Source organism: Podarcis raffonei, chromosome 1, assembly GCF_027172205.1.
Source record: "Podarcis raffonei isolate rPodRaf1 chromosome 1, rPodRaf1.pri, whole genome shotgun sequence".
NCBI lineage: Eukaryota > Metazoa > Chordata > Lepidosauria > Squamata > Lacertidae > Podarcis > Podarcis raffonei.
Window position 1 is genome coordinate 49,755,748 of NC_070602.1, and position 16,783 is coordinate 49,772,530.

At 43.9% G+C, this 16,783-nt stretch overlaps 1 protein-coding gene across 1 annotated transcript in view; it reads left to right on the forward strand.

The window, feature by feature from the left end:
• Nucleotides 1-16,783, forward strand: part of MYBPC3 (myosin binding protein C3) — a 69,139-nt gene that overhangs the window by 46,741 nt on the left and 5,615 nt on the right. Inside the window, exons 25-29 of the mRNA XM_053386797.1 lie at nucleotides 6,587-6,775; nucleotides 11,033-11,167; nucleotides 12,317-12,484; nucleotides 13,832-13,920; nucleotides 15,152-15,347. Coding sequence (XP_053242772.1) covers nucleotides 6,587-6,775; nucleotides 11,033-11,167; nucleotides 12,317-12,484; nucleotides 13,832-13,920; nucleotides 15,152-15,347 — 777 coding nt within the window. The remainder of the gene's footprint in view (nucleotides 1-6,586; nucleotides 6,776-11,032; nucleotides 11,168-12,316; nucleotides 12,485-13,831; nucleotides 13,921-15,151; nucleotides 15,348-16,783) is intronic.

Consider the following 16,783-nt stretch of genomic DNA (forward strand, 5'->3'; position numbering starts at 1 on the left):
ATGTCTTCTAAAAGTCAGATAGTTGTTTATTTCCTTGACATCTGATGGGAGGGCGTTCCACAGGGCAGGCGCCACTCCTGAGAAGGCCCTCTGTCTGGTTCCCTGTAACCTCACTTCTTGTAGTGAGGGAACCGCCAAAAGGCCCTCGGAGCTGGACCTCAGTGTCCAGGCTGAACGATAGGGATGGAGATGCTCCTTCAGATATACTGGGCTGAGGCTGTATCAAGAATGAGAAGGATTTTCTGTACATTCCCAGAAATACATTTGTACTGTGAATTATTATATTTTACAATATAATCATGACACTGTGAAATAGGCAAAAGTTCCTCAATTATCGCTTTGATTTCCCATATATCTAGTTTTTCTGTCATTTTGAGGACAATATGGGCATTGCTGCTATTTCTTGAAAGGGTGGTTTACTAAATACCCCACCAGTGCTGAAAGAAGATTTGTGGGGAGTGAGTCTTGCTTCCTGTGGACCACCTGGAGTGGGAACTGTGTTTTATTTATTCTGTTTAATCAAGTTTTAGCTCGCTTGCTATAAAAACAAACAAACCTTGAATTGGTTTGGAAGAAGAAGAGTCAAAACTCTAACACATGGGTAGGTAAACTAAGGCCCGGGGGCTGGATCCAATTGCCTTCTAAATCTGGCCCGCAGACAGTCCAAGAATCAGCGTGTTTTTACATGAATAGAATGTATCCTTTTATTTAAAATAAATCTGAATCTCTGGGTTACTTGTGGGGCCTGCCTGGTGTTTTTACATGAGTAGATTTTGTGCTTTAATTTAAAATGCATCTCTGGGTTATTTGTGGGGCATAGAAATTTGTTCATTTCCCCCCAAAAAATATAGTCCAGCCCCCCCACAAGGTCTGAGGGACAGTGGACTGGCCCCCTGCTCAAAAAGTTTGCTGACCCCTGCTCTAACACAATTCCTGTCTGCAAATATCTACAGGCAGTAACAAGTAAAATTATTCAGAATATGAACGTGCGTACAACACCAAGCAGTAAGTTTCTAATAAGCATCTGAAATACGCCAAAGTTGGTGCCTCCTGGGTAGCATTCCAGAGGCATCACTGCAATAAAGGTTTGCCTCTGCATTGCTGCTAGATAGCAGTCAGTCCATCATAGCACAACAAACACGGCATCCTCTGATAATGTTGACTGAACACATCTGTACGAGGCAAGGCCCCAGGTATCCAGGCCTGAGTAGTTAAAGGCATATGTTAATAACAATATTTGAAGGTGGCTCAGTTGCAAATAGGCTAATAGGTAGCTTTTGCATCTTTCTCGGTGCTCAAAGTGGAAACCTGGACTACTGATAAGCATGTGCTCCACATAAACGCCTGCCGATTTCTCCCAATTTCAGCTGTTGTTCAGGAAACACACAAAGAGGAAGCTCAGACCACTTCTACTTCCTCTGGCAGTGCTGCAATGTGCAAAGCTGCTCTCACTCTGGGGCACATTCAATGGAATACCCTTGAACAAGGTCACTAATGGGAATATCAAGTATCAAGATAGAAGGACAGGATGAAACTGTTACCAGAACCAGCTGAAGTTAAAGGACACACACTGCTGGCATGGTTCAGCCGTTGAAACCACTGCCAAACTTTGGGTGAAATGTTAGCCAAAGCCCCACAAAAGTGCTATTTTACAATGGCTACCTGGTTTTAATGGGATAGGGATCACCAACCCTGTGTCCATGGGCGCAAAGTGGGTGGCCTTCATGTATTTTGGGGGGGATTTGGGGGAGAGATGGATTTTTATCTGGGAATAGCAAGTACTTCTTTCACCTGTGGAAAATTTCTCTGCATTTGAGTGTGGATGCTCAAGGTGTGGGGGGGGGGGTAGGGAGATATGTGTATGTGGCATGTGGGGGGAAGAGGGGGAGATATGGATGTGTGATCTGTATGTGGACGTGGTGAGCTTGTATATGTGGTTTGTGAGAATGAGGGAGAGGTGTATTGTCCAGCTGTTGGTATGTAAAGTGTATGAAAATATAAAGTGGTGTAGAAATGAAATAATAATTTATAATTAATAAGTGTGTGCAGGGAGAGGCGGGGAATGTGTGATTGGTAATCTGAAATATACTCAGAGTCGCGAAGTGATTTCATGCTCTTTATTCAGCTCATAGTGGTGAGGAGGAATGAATGAATGTCCCCTCAAAGTATCTGCTTTATATACATTATTTACACAATGGGCTGCACATGATTGGCTAATTCCGGAATTCTACTGTAAGCCAATCAGGTTGTGGATTCACTTCTATCTGGAGCATGATTGGGTAGTTCCTGCCAACCAATCATACTGCTGCATTGTTCTAGGACCAATCAGACTGCTGCATTCTGAATCCTATTGTTCTAGGACCAATCAGACTGCTGCCTTTTGGATCCTATTGTTCTAGGACCAATCAGACTGCTGCAGTTTGGATCCTATTCAGCTCAGTACATAACACCCCTCCCCTCTAAGTTCCAGTCCTGCCCGGGAGGTCGCATTCATAGTCCTCGAGGTACGCCGGCGGCCTACGTGTGCGTTGCGGCCTGGGGTGTTCCCTGGTCCGGGGTTCAGGTTCTGGCTCGTGTTCCAAGGATGCTGGCTGTGATGGGGCTATTTGGTCTGGCGCAACCGGCTCGCTCAGTCGTGGTTCTGGTTCCGGTGTCCTTTCGGCCTCGCAGGTCCTCTCTGTATTTACTGATTCTGCCTTTCCTGCTGGCCCCTCGTGCTCTATGGGCCTCACTGCCCCTCTGTTCCCTTGGGACTCCTCTGACCTTTCCTCCTCCTGGTTTTCTCCCGGGAATCGTCGCCGTATCTGGTCGCAGTGGCGGCGCCAGCATTGCCCCCCATCTGTTAGCACCTCGTACGACACGGGGCCAGTGACCCTGGTGACTGTGGCGGGTACCCATGCTGGGCCTGCCCCAAAATTCTTTGCGTACACTGGGTCCTGGGCCTCGAAGGTCCGGGGGTTCCTGCCTTCCCCCACCACTACCTCATCCTGAGCTCTATCGGGGTGAAGGCGGTCCAATCTGATTGCAAGGCGCCGACCCATTAGTAGTTCAGCGGGGCTCCGGCCAGTCGTTGAGCTGGGGGTGCTGTGCTGTGCTAGAAGGAATGTGGCAAGGCGGTACTCCCAATCCCCTTGCGTCATGCGGCGAAGGGTGTCCTTGGTGGTCCGCACCATGCGTTCTGCTTGGCCATTGGTGGCAGGATGGAATGGCGCCGAACGGATGTGGCGGATGGCGTTCTGCGCTGTGAAGGTTTGGAATTCTCCTGACGTAAATGCAGTCCCGTTGTCTGAGACGAGAGTGTTAGGGAGCCCGTGGGTTGCAAACAGCCTGCGTAGTACCCGGATGGCTGCGGACGTAGAAGTGGACGGTACCAGTGCGACTTCCAGCCATTTGGTGTAGGAGTCCACCACTGAGGGCTGCGGCGAAAAGTGCCCCTTCAGCTGTTCCATTATTGTTTTGTATGGAACAGTAGCGACGTCTTCAGGCGCAAGGAGAGCCCGGGCGATTTCAAACGTCTCCTCTCCGCAGACGCTGAAGAATATCGCCCTCTTCTTGGCGTCTTCTTCATCGGTGACCCCTTTGGCTTCTAGGAGGAAGGTGAAACGGGAGGCGTACGCTTCCCAGTCTCCAGATGCTGGGTTGAATGGCGAGAAGCTGTTGTCGGTTGCCATTCTGAGTTCCTTGTGTCCCGGAGCTGAAGCCTGGATACACGGTGCGAGGCAGCGGTGCGGCAGGTGGCGGTGCTGCGGTGCTGTGTGTGGCAGTCAGCTCAGCGGGATCCCACCTTCGTCGCCAGTGAAATATACTCAGAGTCGCGAAGTGATTTCATGCTCTTTATTCAGCTCATAGTGGTGAGGAGGAATGAATGAATGTCCCCTCAAAGTATCTGCTTTATATACATTATTTACACAATGGGCTGCACATGATTGGCTAATTCCGGAATTCTACTGTAAGCCAATCAGGTTGTGGATTCACTTCTATCTGGAGCATGATTGGGTAGTTCCTGCCAACCAATCATACTGCTGCATTGTTCTAGGACCAATCAGACTGCTGCATTCTGAATCCTATTGTTCTAGGACCAATCAGACTGCTGCCTTTTGGATCCTATTGTTCTAGGACCAATCAGACTGCTGCAGTTTGGATCCTATTCAGCTCAGTACATAACATAATCCCAGTAATAAAATAAAAGCTTTCATTAGATAGTATTCTAAACAAAAGAAGTGAATCATGAGGTGCTTGTATCAGTTTTTGCATTTGTAAATTCCATAAGGATTTATTATGTACATTCAAGTTCCTCTTTTTCACTTATTATATCATATCAACCAGCGCTATTTTTCTAGAAAAAGAAAACTCACCATGAACACCTCCCTTGTTCTCTTATAATGGCAATAGCACCTGCCTGAGAGGTGCCAGAACTGAGTTCCAGAAAGTTCTGGCTAAAAAAAAAAAGCCCTGATCCATAGTAAAAGGTGTTGTTAACCTCATCTATAGAAAATGGCTGTAACCCTAAATACGCTTGCTAAGGAGTAAGCCCCATTGAACACAGTGGGATCAGGGGTGGTGAGCATGATAGGGTGGTGCCATAGAGCTTTTCTCCCAGCAGCAGTGTTGCTACCACTTACCAGGACAGTAGGGTCAGGGCAGGCTACCGATGATGTCAGCGCTGTGTGGGCACAGCGAAAGAGTCAGTCCAGCAGTCATGACAGAACACCTGCGCAGGCATGAGTTCACCACTGAGTTTGCCTTACCCTTACCTTATCCAGGTAACTAGCTGTGATGTTGTCAGAAGGGTGGGCCTTCAGCAGCACCCCACCATGCCACTCTCTTCTGAGTGAGATACTTCTAAGTAATAGTGTGTCAAGTTGCACTATACGATGACCACCTGTTATCAAATTCATTCGTAATCTTCAGTTCTGTGTCTTCTTGCTGTAATTAGTCATGGAAATGGCTACCCTTAAATCAAAGTTTGAGTGTGTCCTAGTAGACTGAAACATTCCCCCACTGCTTTCTGTGTGGTTCTATTTTTAATGCCCAAAGCATATCTCTGAGGCAAGTGAACTTCATTGAATTTACTTCTCGGTAAACGTGTATAGAATTGCACTGTTAATTAAGCACTGACCTAATTGGGCTGGTGGCTGATGTCATATATTATTTTAGAAGATGTGCAGGTGAGTGAGCACTTAATAATCTTGTTGACGTTATTAGGTCCTGTAATAGATTTGATGCAGTAAATGTAAAAAAAGGTCTGGTACTTGGGCTTGTTGTAGAGTTTGGTCCCTTGAGCCATATTCTTGACAAGTGATGAGTGGCTATTCTAAGTTGTTAGTCCATCTGTGATCATTAGAGTTTCCTTCAGTTCAACTCTCGTTACAAAGCTAGTCCTTTTCCAGAATCGTTGTAGGGCGGCTAAAATGCCTCAGAGGTATGCGTTTTATACAATGTCGTCAGCATTTCCGAAAAGTGAGATTAACAGTGTTGATTCTCTTTCACAGAATGCTATCGTCGCATTTTGACGAACAGCTGAACTTAGCACATTAGGCAGGAGAGCGGTTGTTACTGGGATCCAGAGTGGATCTAAAATAGTCCATACAAGGTTTGAATTGTATCCATTCTAGGGATCAGGCTTTAGTTGGTTCAGGGTACAGTCATTAGGCATGCTTACCTGGGAGTAAGCCTCAGGGAAAACAGCGGGACATTTCTGAGTAAACAATTTTAGGATCCAGTTTCATGCCAGTAGATTAAGCAAATAAATCTGAAATGGCTTAATAAACCAGAGCAAATGTTAAATCCATAAAGCTGTGAGTTAAAGGCAAAGCTTATTATCTTAAGACAGGCATAGGCAAAGTTGGCCCTCCAGATGTTTTGGGACTACAACTCCCTGACCCATCCTGTTAGCTAGGGATGTTGGGAGTTGTAGTTCCAAAATATCTGGAGGGCTGAGTTTGCCTATGCCCATCTTAAGAACTAGTAGGGAATGAAGGAGAAAATATTAAAGACGGTCTTTCCTTCCAGCCATGTTACTTTCACCTTGTTTTCTTATTAAATGGTAAGTTATCTTGTTCTTTGTTCATTCAATAAAAATGGCATAAACTTGTATATTTTTGTAGTATAAAATTGGGGTACACCCAACCTAGCACAAGCATAGAAAAATTCATACGAAAGAATTTTCCACCCCTCTTCCAGTTGTCATCCACCACACCACACCCTGTGCTGTTGCTGAGGATACCCTGATCAATAGAAGATGCTTTTCAGGGATTGCAACAGGGATACAGCAAGGAGAGGGATGGAGAATTCCCTAGTACAAGGCTGGCTTGTGGAAATGTTAGTGTGGATGTAATACCACACACTTAAATGGAATTGATTGTATAATTAACTAAAGGGCAGGTGATTGAGCAGCAAAATATTCTTTAATTTACTGCTTCCCTTAACCTATGTACAGAGCAACTAAATGGGAGAAGTTCTGAAATGTAAATTTGGTAAAACAGAGTCTGCTTTGGGAGTTTCTGTGCAGTAAAAGCAAAATGGCCGTACTTGTGTCTCTTGTAGAACAGGCTCTCTATCTGTGGTGTCTCTTTTCACTTTGTAGGCTACATCTTAGAAAGGAAGAAGAAAAAGAGCTACAGGTGGATGAGGCTGAACTTTGACCTTCTAAAGGACCTGTCATATGAAGCGAAGAGAATGATTGAAGGAGTTGTGTATGAGATGCGAATTTACGCTGTCAACTCGGTTGGTATGTCCCGGCCCAGTGCTGCCTCACAGCCCTTCATGCCAATTGGTGAGTGTCAACACACATTGTGTTACTTCTCAAACATCCAAAGGAGATGAAGAGACACATGGGCACACAATTACCTTCTCTTTCTCCACTCAGTAGGGACACAGAGTCCATATTTGTAAGACAGGTGGCTCCTTCTTGATCTGTTTTATCTTTTCTAACCTTTTTCTAAAACCCTCTTCACAAATGGGAGTAGCAAGGTTCCAATTTCATGAAATTGCTGATGAATTTCTAACTGTTAAAATTAGAGGTGTGAGAGGCAAGCTGGGTCTCGATGAGAGAGGGGAACTAATTGACAGTGACCTCCCATTGCCTCTCAGCTTCCCCCATTCCCTTATGGGTGCAAATATCACCATATCCCACCCAGTGCTTCATTACTCCCACCCCCTGCGGAGCTGCAAGGATAGCTGATTAAGAAAATATCCATGGAATTATTTTCTATAAATAATCATGATGACCCCACAGTGTTTCTATCAGTCCCTGAACTAAAAGCAAACTGTGGGAGTCTTTGAGGGAGGAAAGAACCATCTGAGGGCCTGAGGTAGAGCAGCAACAGAAATGACTAAAGTGGTGGTTCAGCTCACAGAAGACCATAAGGAAGGGGATGAGTTTTGTGAAGAAAAGAGTGTGCCACTACAAAACCCCAGCGATGGGCCAACAGAGAACGATAAAGAGCAGGAGGAGGCGGTTAATTCTGATCTTCAGCCAAAACTCAACAGTTGGGCTGTGCAGAGCGAAGAAAGACAAGAAGCTCTACAGGAATCAAGTGAACTAAAAGGTTCAGGGTTTTCTTGCAATAAGAAATGATATACTTGATTAGAAATATGGCTCCATCCTACAACTATGGAGATGAGGCACTGGTTTGTAACATGCGTCGTGTGGTAATCCACCCATACTCCTGTGTGTGATGCACATGCTTTTAAAGACTGTTTTGAATGTTTGGCTTTAATTATAGTTTAAGAAGTGAGTAAAATGTTGCAGAAGGATGATGTGGGATGCTAACATTAGGTTCTCCATCTGCTATGTGATATTTATTTATTTTTTAAATGGTGTTATGTGGTAGGGAACATTCTGTATTTTTGAAATATTTAAAATAATGCACACAATGTGTTTAAATACCACAGATTTCCCTGCCTTATGATAACCACACACATGGCATGGGGAAAAAATTACTTCAGGTATTGTTATTTTTTCTAATACACAGAATCTAAATGATTTGAAAATGAACCAAAATGACTGAGTATCTGTCACTGCATGCAGAGATAGGCCCTTTGCAGTCTTTGTGAAATGTTTTGTCAAGGAGCAGAACAGCTTGGTTTTGCACAATGCAATCTGAAGGGTGGAAATGGTACTTCTTAAATTCACAGCATCTTTAGATACAGGGAAATTTTTCAAAAGGGCAAATACCAATTCTGACCATGTAGGTAATAATCTTGAACTTCTCCAAACTGACCCACTGCCCCAAATGTGAATTTGTATAGTTGGTATATATATATATATATATATATATATATATATATATATATATATATATATAGTTGGTATACTATAATATTTGGATAGTCCTATACTGTATGTAACCCAAATATCTGCTGTACCCTGTCCTACATATTCTGGAATCACAGACACAAAACTCACATAGTGTTTTCACTCTTTCACACATATGCATTTACACAAATTAGGATAGACTCTGGAGTCCCCCTGTGTCAGGGCTGAGGAACCTTGGATCTGGAGGTCCGGTGATCCTCCAGGCCTTTGCAATCCTCCCCAGCCTGCACCCCTCACTGCCCCTGCTTTGCACCCCAAGTGTTTTTGTCTGGATGAAATCCTTAAACTCTTATAATGCCTCTTGTCTGGATGGAGGGTACAGTGGAGTGGGTGAGTTTCAAAACTGCTGTACTGTATAAATTTCTATTTGTTTCTCCACTTATTTTTGCCTCTGGCCACATCCACCACTGGCTTTTGGAGGCAGAGGCGGATTTAGGGCAATGTGAGTTGCATGGTTGCACCAGGTGTGCAGCCAAGGAAGGCGCCTTCTCAAAGACCAGTAAGCACTTGTCTGGCTTTGGGAAGGAGATGTAACAGCTCTGACAGGGTCCTAGAATTCTGTCTCCTTCCCAAAGCCAGGCAAGAGCTTACTGGGTTTTGGGAATGTGGAAGGAGGGCTCTAGGACCCTGGTAGAGTTCAGCACCTCCTTCCCAATGCCCAGCTTAAGCCAACACCGCAAGGGCTGGTGGGAAGGTGTCAAATGGCCTCACACAGGGCAGCATTTTACCAAGGTCCTCAGGAGGAAAAATGTTCCCCTCCCAGTGTTCACACATGAACACTCTTCTCCCCGGGCTACTGTGGCCAAGAGCAGACAGATGAGCACTGCATATAGGAACTATGAGGTTTTCCACATACCACACAGAAATTATTGTAGATCCATTAGGACTTATGGATCCTACTGGTGTCATACCTGGGGCCCATGCATACTGAATTTCACTGGTCTCATCAATGTACCCTCAAAAACTGAATACTGTATTCCCTGTCTTAGACCAAAAGCTAGCAGGAGATTGGCATTCCCCTAACTTAGCAGAATTCCTACTACCAACTGATGTGCACTTTTGCTGTGCATCTACTGAATTCAGGACCTATAGCACTAGGACCACAGCTGCCTTGTATTTATATTCTTTGTTGGCTGCATAAGGCATCGAGGTCTAGTTAGTGGCCATTTGCTAGTTGTGAGGTACAGAAATATGAAGTAAATCACTATTTGTAATTAGGGTACACCTAGTTCTTTTTATGCTATTTTGCTTAATTATGAAGTCTTATGCTATTTATTAACCTACAGCATTTCTATACCACTTATTTGCATTTTAAGCAGTGTACACAAAAACAATCCTAATATCTTTTTGAAATAGGATAAATGTGGAAAAAAAATTGTAAGGCCATTTATATATACTGCTCTTGTGCCTATTATATATCCATATCATTTTGCCAATATTTTAATTTTGTCTGAAATGCATTCATCAAGAGCCATTCAAGCAGAAGCTTGGTGTCTCATTCGGTTATAAATTTAGCAGAAAACCTTTGTGTCACAAGAATTCATTCTAGAGAATGATGTTTTCTAATCTCTTGCTAGTGCCTTTTCCCTCCTAATATCTCACTTTGAAGATTAGTAATTGCCACATCATTTGTTTAGCAGCTATGAATTCATGACTGCAAGGACTGGCTATTGTGGGACTGTTTAGAAACTGCAATTAGTGCAGAATGCAGTAGCCTTGCTCCTGACAGGAACCAATCACCAACAACATTGATTTGTTTTGTTTCTTTGTTTAATGATTTTTAATTGCTCCCACAAGTGGTAAAGTGGTGATACCCCCTGAACTGGATGACTTAAAAGACGATGAAGCATATTAAAGTCCTGCTTTTGGGTTTCCAAAACACCCATATGTATCTGGTTGGCCACTGTGAGATCAGGATGCTGGGCAAGTTGGGCCATTGATCCGATCTCATTGCTCTTCTCATGTTCTTACTCCAGTATTCAGTGGAAAAAGGCTCCCTGACTTCAGGTTTACAGAAATGGGATTGGAAGTGAAAAAGAAAAGGCACCAGTTCTTAGTAAAAATATAGCACCTCCTCCTCCCCTCAAAGAGCAGATGGATGTGTTGCCTTAGGCTGCTCACAGTTCCCAAACAGGCCTCAGCAGGTTGCTTGTATCCAACCTTCTGTTCCTCACAGGGCGTTTGGAATTGATGGCCTTCACAAGGAGGGAGGGGCCTAGCTTGGCCAAGCTGGTGAAAGCAGCAGTGAGAGGAGATAGCAAAAGATGAAGTTTTCTTTAATGTCTATAAGTCCTACCCTGTAGACATTGTATTGGCTGCTGAACAGCTTCCAATCCCAATTTCACCTATAAAGCTCTAGGCTGGATATACAGAACGTATCTTAAAAGATCAATCACGTATCCCAATATGAGCCTTGCTATCCTTTGGAGTAAATAAATATTAAATCAACAAAAGTACAATGCAGGACTATGATCCACATTTTGTGGAAGTCAACAATCCGTTGCAGGGATTCTCTTCGCAGGTAGCATTTTTATTCTGACAGGTATTTTGTGATGATAATCATTTTAACTGGATATAGATTGTATTGCTTGTTCTATCTTGCGAAGTTTTAAGCATTTGTACGCCATTTTGATAATTTTAATATGAATGCTACAATATATTATTAGCCCTTAAAAAATAACCCAAAGGCTCTGGATTTTCTATTCTGTTTAGCTCCTCCAAGTGAGCCAACGCACTTCACTGTAGAAGACATTTGTGATACTTCTGTTACTTTGAAGTGGAGGCCCCCTGAACGAATTGGAGCAGGAGGCTTGGATGGCTACAACATTGAGTACTGTAAAGAAGGATGTGAGTAAGCCCCTGGTGCTTTCGGAATTGTTGTCACATGCACATCATACACCAAAAGCCCAAGGCTTCCCCCAGTGACTCCTGGAAACTGTAACTTAAGGGTATTGGGAATTGTATTTCTCTGAGAGATAAACTACAGTCCCAGGATTGGTGGAAAGCACCATATGCTCTAAACATATTTTAAATGCATGGTGTGGATGTCACCACTTTAACAGTCATGGTTTCCCCAAAAGGATTGAGGGAAGTGGAGTCTGTTAAAAAAACCCACGGTGCTTAGAGTTGCAAGGAGAGCCTTACTAGAAAGTTCCTAGGATGAGTCTTAAAGTGGCTTAAAAGCAGAGCTGCCCATCCATGAGGCAGCAAAAGTGCAAGCAGTGGCGCTACGCTGGCCCCACTGCTTATACCACCAAGAGAGAGGTACAGTATTCTGGCATGCGGCATTGCCTATTGTCTTCCACACCCCGAGGCAGAGAAGCCGAGCAGCAATATTTTGAGGAGTGTCCCAGCTCCTACCAAGTTCATCAAGAGCCAGGGCATGGTGGCATTGGATATGGAGGCACAGTGCAGAAGCAGCAGGTGGCAATTCCCATTTTGCCTCAGGTGGCAAAAAAAGAGCAGGCTGCTGCTGTTTAAGGGTACTTGAAGTGGATGGTGTGAGTGTTATCTAGGTTCTAGGATAATCAGTTTAGCCAGCTTTTAACTGAGAAAGGCAGTAGCCTTGTGCAGATAAAGGAGATGGAGGATGGTATTGGTACAGAATGAAAAGCAACGTGCATCTGTCTTCAAACATCTGAGATTAACGGGGACAGAAATATTGTTCTCCAGTAGGGTCAAGCCCCAGAGATTCCCTTTTAAAGGAATTAACCATTACCTATATTTCTGTGATCATCACAATCTTGCATGTCTTTGAAACGTTTTGTGAAGTTGTTGTATCTTATAGTGCATTGGATGCCATGGGTGCTTTAGCTGTTATTTCAAAAGCTTTAGCTGTGATTCCAAAAGGCTGAATGCCACCATTCTGGAATATATGAAGCAGCAGCACAAATAGAAAACATGAGTAAAAATGCTTGGGATTGTGCCTTCAGGCATAGTTCTGTAAACCTCTGCTTGAAAAGCTTTGCCTAACAGTAAGTGATCTTGCATTTGCAGCCACAGAATGGATCCCAGCACTTCATGGCCTGATTGAGCGCACCTCTGTCCTGGTTAAAGATTTGGTCACAGGAGACAAACTTAATTTCCGCATCACTGCTGTAAACCTGGCAGGTGCAAGTCAGCCAGCTGTTACAAAAGAGCCAGTTACCGTCCGAGAGATCTTGCGTAAGTATCTAGGGAAAGGCAGCACTAGAATCACTGAAATCTCACCTCTTGGAGATCTGGGGTATGGATCCGTATTAACCTGCGGAACTTTGGTTCTGATATGCGATAAACCGGTGTCCCTATTTATTAATACTTAAATTGCACACAGCTTTTAAAAATTACTTTCTTCCTCAGTACAGCTCTCCTTCTCCCTGCGAGGTTACTGTGCATTTATTTCTGATATTTCATGCTTGGTGTGGATTGTTGCTTAGGGGAGTGAGGCCAAACAGCCGGCTGTCAGTCTGGAGAACATTCATGATCTCGGTCATTAATCATCACCTTGTCTGTAGCCCAAGAGTACAAGTGGTCTAATTCAGTTGGCTGGAACCCAGAAAGACGGCTCAACTGATACAACTTCTCAATCCTTATTTCTGTCTGGAGTTCTAAAAGACGTGACCCGGATTCTATTAACACCAGAATGACCCAGAGCACTATTATTAAACTACAAGCACAGGGCATCCCAAACCCAGAGGGACTTACTTAAAGGCAGGGGGATCCAGACAGAGTAGCAGCCACAGATAAAGAGAACATCCTTCAGTGAGTCAGAAGCAAACAGACAACTCATTATTATCCCCATTCTCCCAGCTGTGATCATCCTATATGTTGTTGAACTCCAACTCCCATCATTCCTAGTCAGCATGAGTAGTGGTTGGGGATGGTGGGAGTTCAATCTGGAGACCTGCAAATTAGCCACCTTGCTCTAAAACATCAATCACTGGAGACAGCCAACTCTGCAAACCACAACAAAACATTGCAGCAACAATTACTCCTGTCCAGTGTTGCAGCCAGCGATGCCCTAGAACACATCCCAGAGTCCCCTGTCATAGGGGTAAGTGATATGTGGCGCTCTGACTAAATCCATGCAGCTGGTAAGGAGGGAAATGTTAACATTGTTATCAACAACCCTCTCCCCACCCTCCTCTCTCTTTCTCTTTTCCCTCTCCTGAAAGAAAAGAGTCAGGGGTGGTGATCATCTTGGACCACAAGAGATTATGCATGTTAATTGTATGGCTCTTAACGATGATGGCTGCCTACTTCTGCCCTGATGTATAAAGAGGTTCCATCGCTTTTATTTCTCAGATATCATTACAATATTTGCCACTGGTACAAACTCATTTGAAGTCAATAATGTAGAATCGTATTCAGCTACTGAGTATCCCTAGTAGGATCATGACAGCTTTCTTTCAGAATTTATTGGATTTCTACAAACTTTAATTGCTTGCAGTGGACCTTCAATTTTTCTGATACATATGACATATCTAGTAAGTTGGAGAAAAACCCCTGACTTCATAATCCTCTGATCCACAGAGCGTCCCAAAATCTGGTTGCCACGCAATCTCCGACAGACTTTAATGAAGAAAGTGGGCGATACAATCAACATTGTCGTTCCTTTCCAGGTACTCGATTGAATCTGCTATTTAAACTCTTCCCTTCAATCCAGCAATTCCCGGCAGACCACTGTGCTTCAGGAGCTCTCCCCCTGCCCCATTCCAGATTTCCTTATTTGTTTAATGGAAGGGTAGCTTTGTGCATCGTTAAACACACAGAGACAGATGCAGTTTCCATTTCAGTGAATAAGAAAACAATGTTCACTTCAGAATAGTCTACGTGGCTTATATAAACCTGGAGTCCTGTGCTTTCCTAGCTCATTCAATTTGACAGTCATACGGTTTCAAAACCTATATATCAGTTTTAAGGTCTGTTCAGATAATCAAATGTTGCTCACTTATTATGGAGGATTTACTTGGCTTATCTTAAAAGTTGTTCTTGAGAGACTAATCACATTTTCCCAGTTCCCAAATGACAATATTTTGACACTAACAAATATGCTGTCTCATCCAACCACACCACACTGTGGAGATGAAGTTTTGACATATTCTCAGGGAGCAAATATAGGTGAGAATTATTAAGTCAACCATGTCACAGACAAGACAGGTATAAAAGGGATCTGATGTCTTTATGTGTGTGTTATTACTATGTGCAAAAGTGTCAAATGAATGATACAGGGAATGAGCAAAAACGGAATAGTTGAACAAGAGATAATAATTTTATTCAGATGAAATAGGGGATTAAAGGCACAAACTACTCAAGAATCCACAGCTGGGCAGTAACCTTTATGTGAACCAACCAAAATGTCAAAGAATAGTGAGCAAGCTTTCAAGTTCTCCAGAACTCTTTATCAGGCTGGATGTTATGCAAAGCAGGAAGTGGTAGGGAAGACAAACAAAGAGCCAGCTCAGTCTGGGTAACTGCTGGCCTTTATGTTTCCAAAAGTGGGGGCTGGCCATTGCTAGGGCAAGCAGAGACCTGCAGTCCCTAGCAGACTAATCCAATCTGCAAACTCCATTTTGAGATTGAGTACAGACCTGATGGCAATAACCAAGCCAGTGTTTTCTTTTTTGTTTGTTTTGCCCTCTTTCCCTTTCCTACCCTACTGCTTTGTGTAGCATCCAAGCTGAGGAAGAATACTGGAGGATTCAAAAGCTTGCTCACTATATTGTGACATTTTGGTTGGTCCTACTAAAAGTTTACTCCAGCTCTACATTTTGGAATGGCCCAACATGACTTCCTTTGCACTTTATGTGCCAAGTACTCAGTAGCTTTGCTTTCCATTTTTTTCTTCTGCAGGGAAAACCTAGACCTAAAGTTATCTGGACAAAGGATGGTCAGCCAATAGACTCTAAGGAGGTGGGAATTCGAAACAGCAATACAGACACCATTCTCTTCATCCGAAAGGCTGAGCGCCACCATTCTGGAATATATGAAGTAGAGGTGCAAATAGAAAGCATGATAGATAAGGCTACTGTTACCATTCAGATAATGGGTAAGGAACTGTTTGGAGTCTTATGAATTTCCCATTTAAACACAGTCACTTTAATGCAGGGATTTGGTGCAGGTGTATGTACAGCACTTCAAGTACTCACAGGAATGCTCCTGTTCTTATCAAAAAAGGCAAGTGTAGCTGTATGGTGGCTAACAGACTGAGCTACTTCTAAAATCGTCTCTGCCAGGAACCCACTAGATGGCCTAAGGCACCTAAACCTAAATTTCCCCTCTCCCTGATCTGCAGTACAGTGATACCTCGGGTTAAGAACTTAATTTGTTCTGGAGGTCCGTTCTTAACCTGAAACTGTTCTTAACCTGAGGTACCACTTTAGCTAATGGGGCCTCCTGCTGCTGCCACATGATTTCTGTTCTCATCCTGAAGCAAAGTTCTTAACCCGAGGTACTATTTCTGGGTTAGCGGAGTCTGTAACCTGAAGCGCCTGTAACCTGAACCATCTGTAACCCGAGGTGCCACTGTATGTTGCTTTACCTTACAGTAGGAGTGGGGAACTGGTTCTGGCCCCTGTCTCCCTCCACCAGGCCAAGTTAACAGGTGGGCAGGGTTGCCCACATGGCTTCAAACAAAGCCATAAGGGCAAAGACATAGCCCTATGCAAGCATGTTGACCCTATGATCAGATGATCATTGGGGCTTACAAAGTGCTTTGCGAGTGCGTCCAGGTGGACAAAGCAAAAACCAGGGCAGAGAATGAGACTCTGTACTTTCCATCTGTGCTGCTTGTTTAAACCTCCAAGGTTTAAAGCCAGTTTGAATGAGCAGAGCAGCCTTGGAAAGGGCTTTCAAATAGCCTGAGTTGCATTTTGAAGTCTCACCAATCAGGGCTTCTAAGTGCCATATCGTGGGCAGGATGCTGCTTGCCACCCCCCTCCAACCTGCCATCTCTCCCCCTCCCCACCCATATGTGGTGTCGGTCAGGTGTGCATAGCCTTGCCAGTGAAATAGTGATGCCTGGCCAGCCTGAATGGACCTGCAGGTCAGGATCACAGTTCATGCATGTGAAGCAATTTGACTACTTGAAAGTGCTGTAAAGTGATATTTTCTTTTGGACGCATGGAGCAGCTTCTGTCACTGAAATGAATGGGAACACCCACGTGTACACAAAGGGTGACTCCCCAGTAACAGGACAAGGAACGTCTGCATACAATGAATTCAAAAAAGCTGTGACTGCATGTAGTGACTGACAAAAACATGAACTCTGTTATCTCTAGCCACCCCCTCCAGTGTGGCCCATTTTTATCCAGCCTTTTTGGCAGCAGGAGCCTTGGCAGCAATAAAATGCACAATACTTCAGAAAAAAATTTAAAAGCCACTTACACAATTTATAAAGAGAGAGAGAGCAATGAGTGACGTCACTCAAGCAGCTTAACAGCATCAGTTCAGCTAATTGCATTTTCTCCTTCAGATCCCATAAAA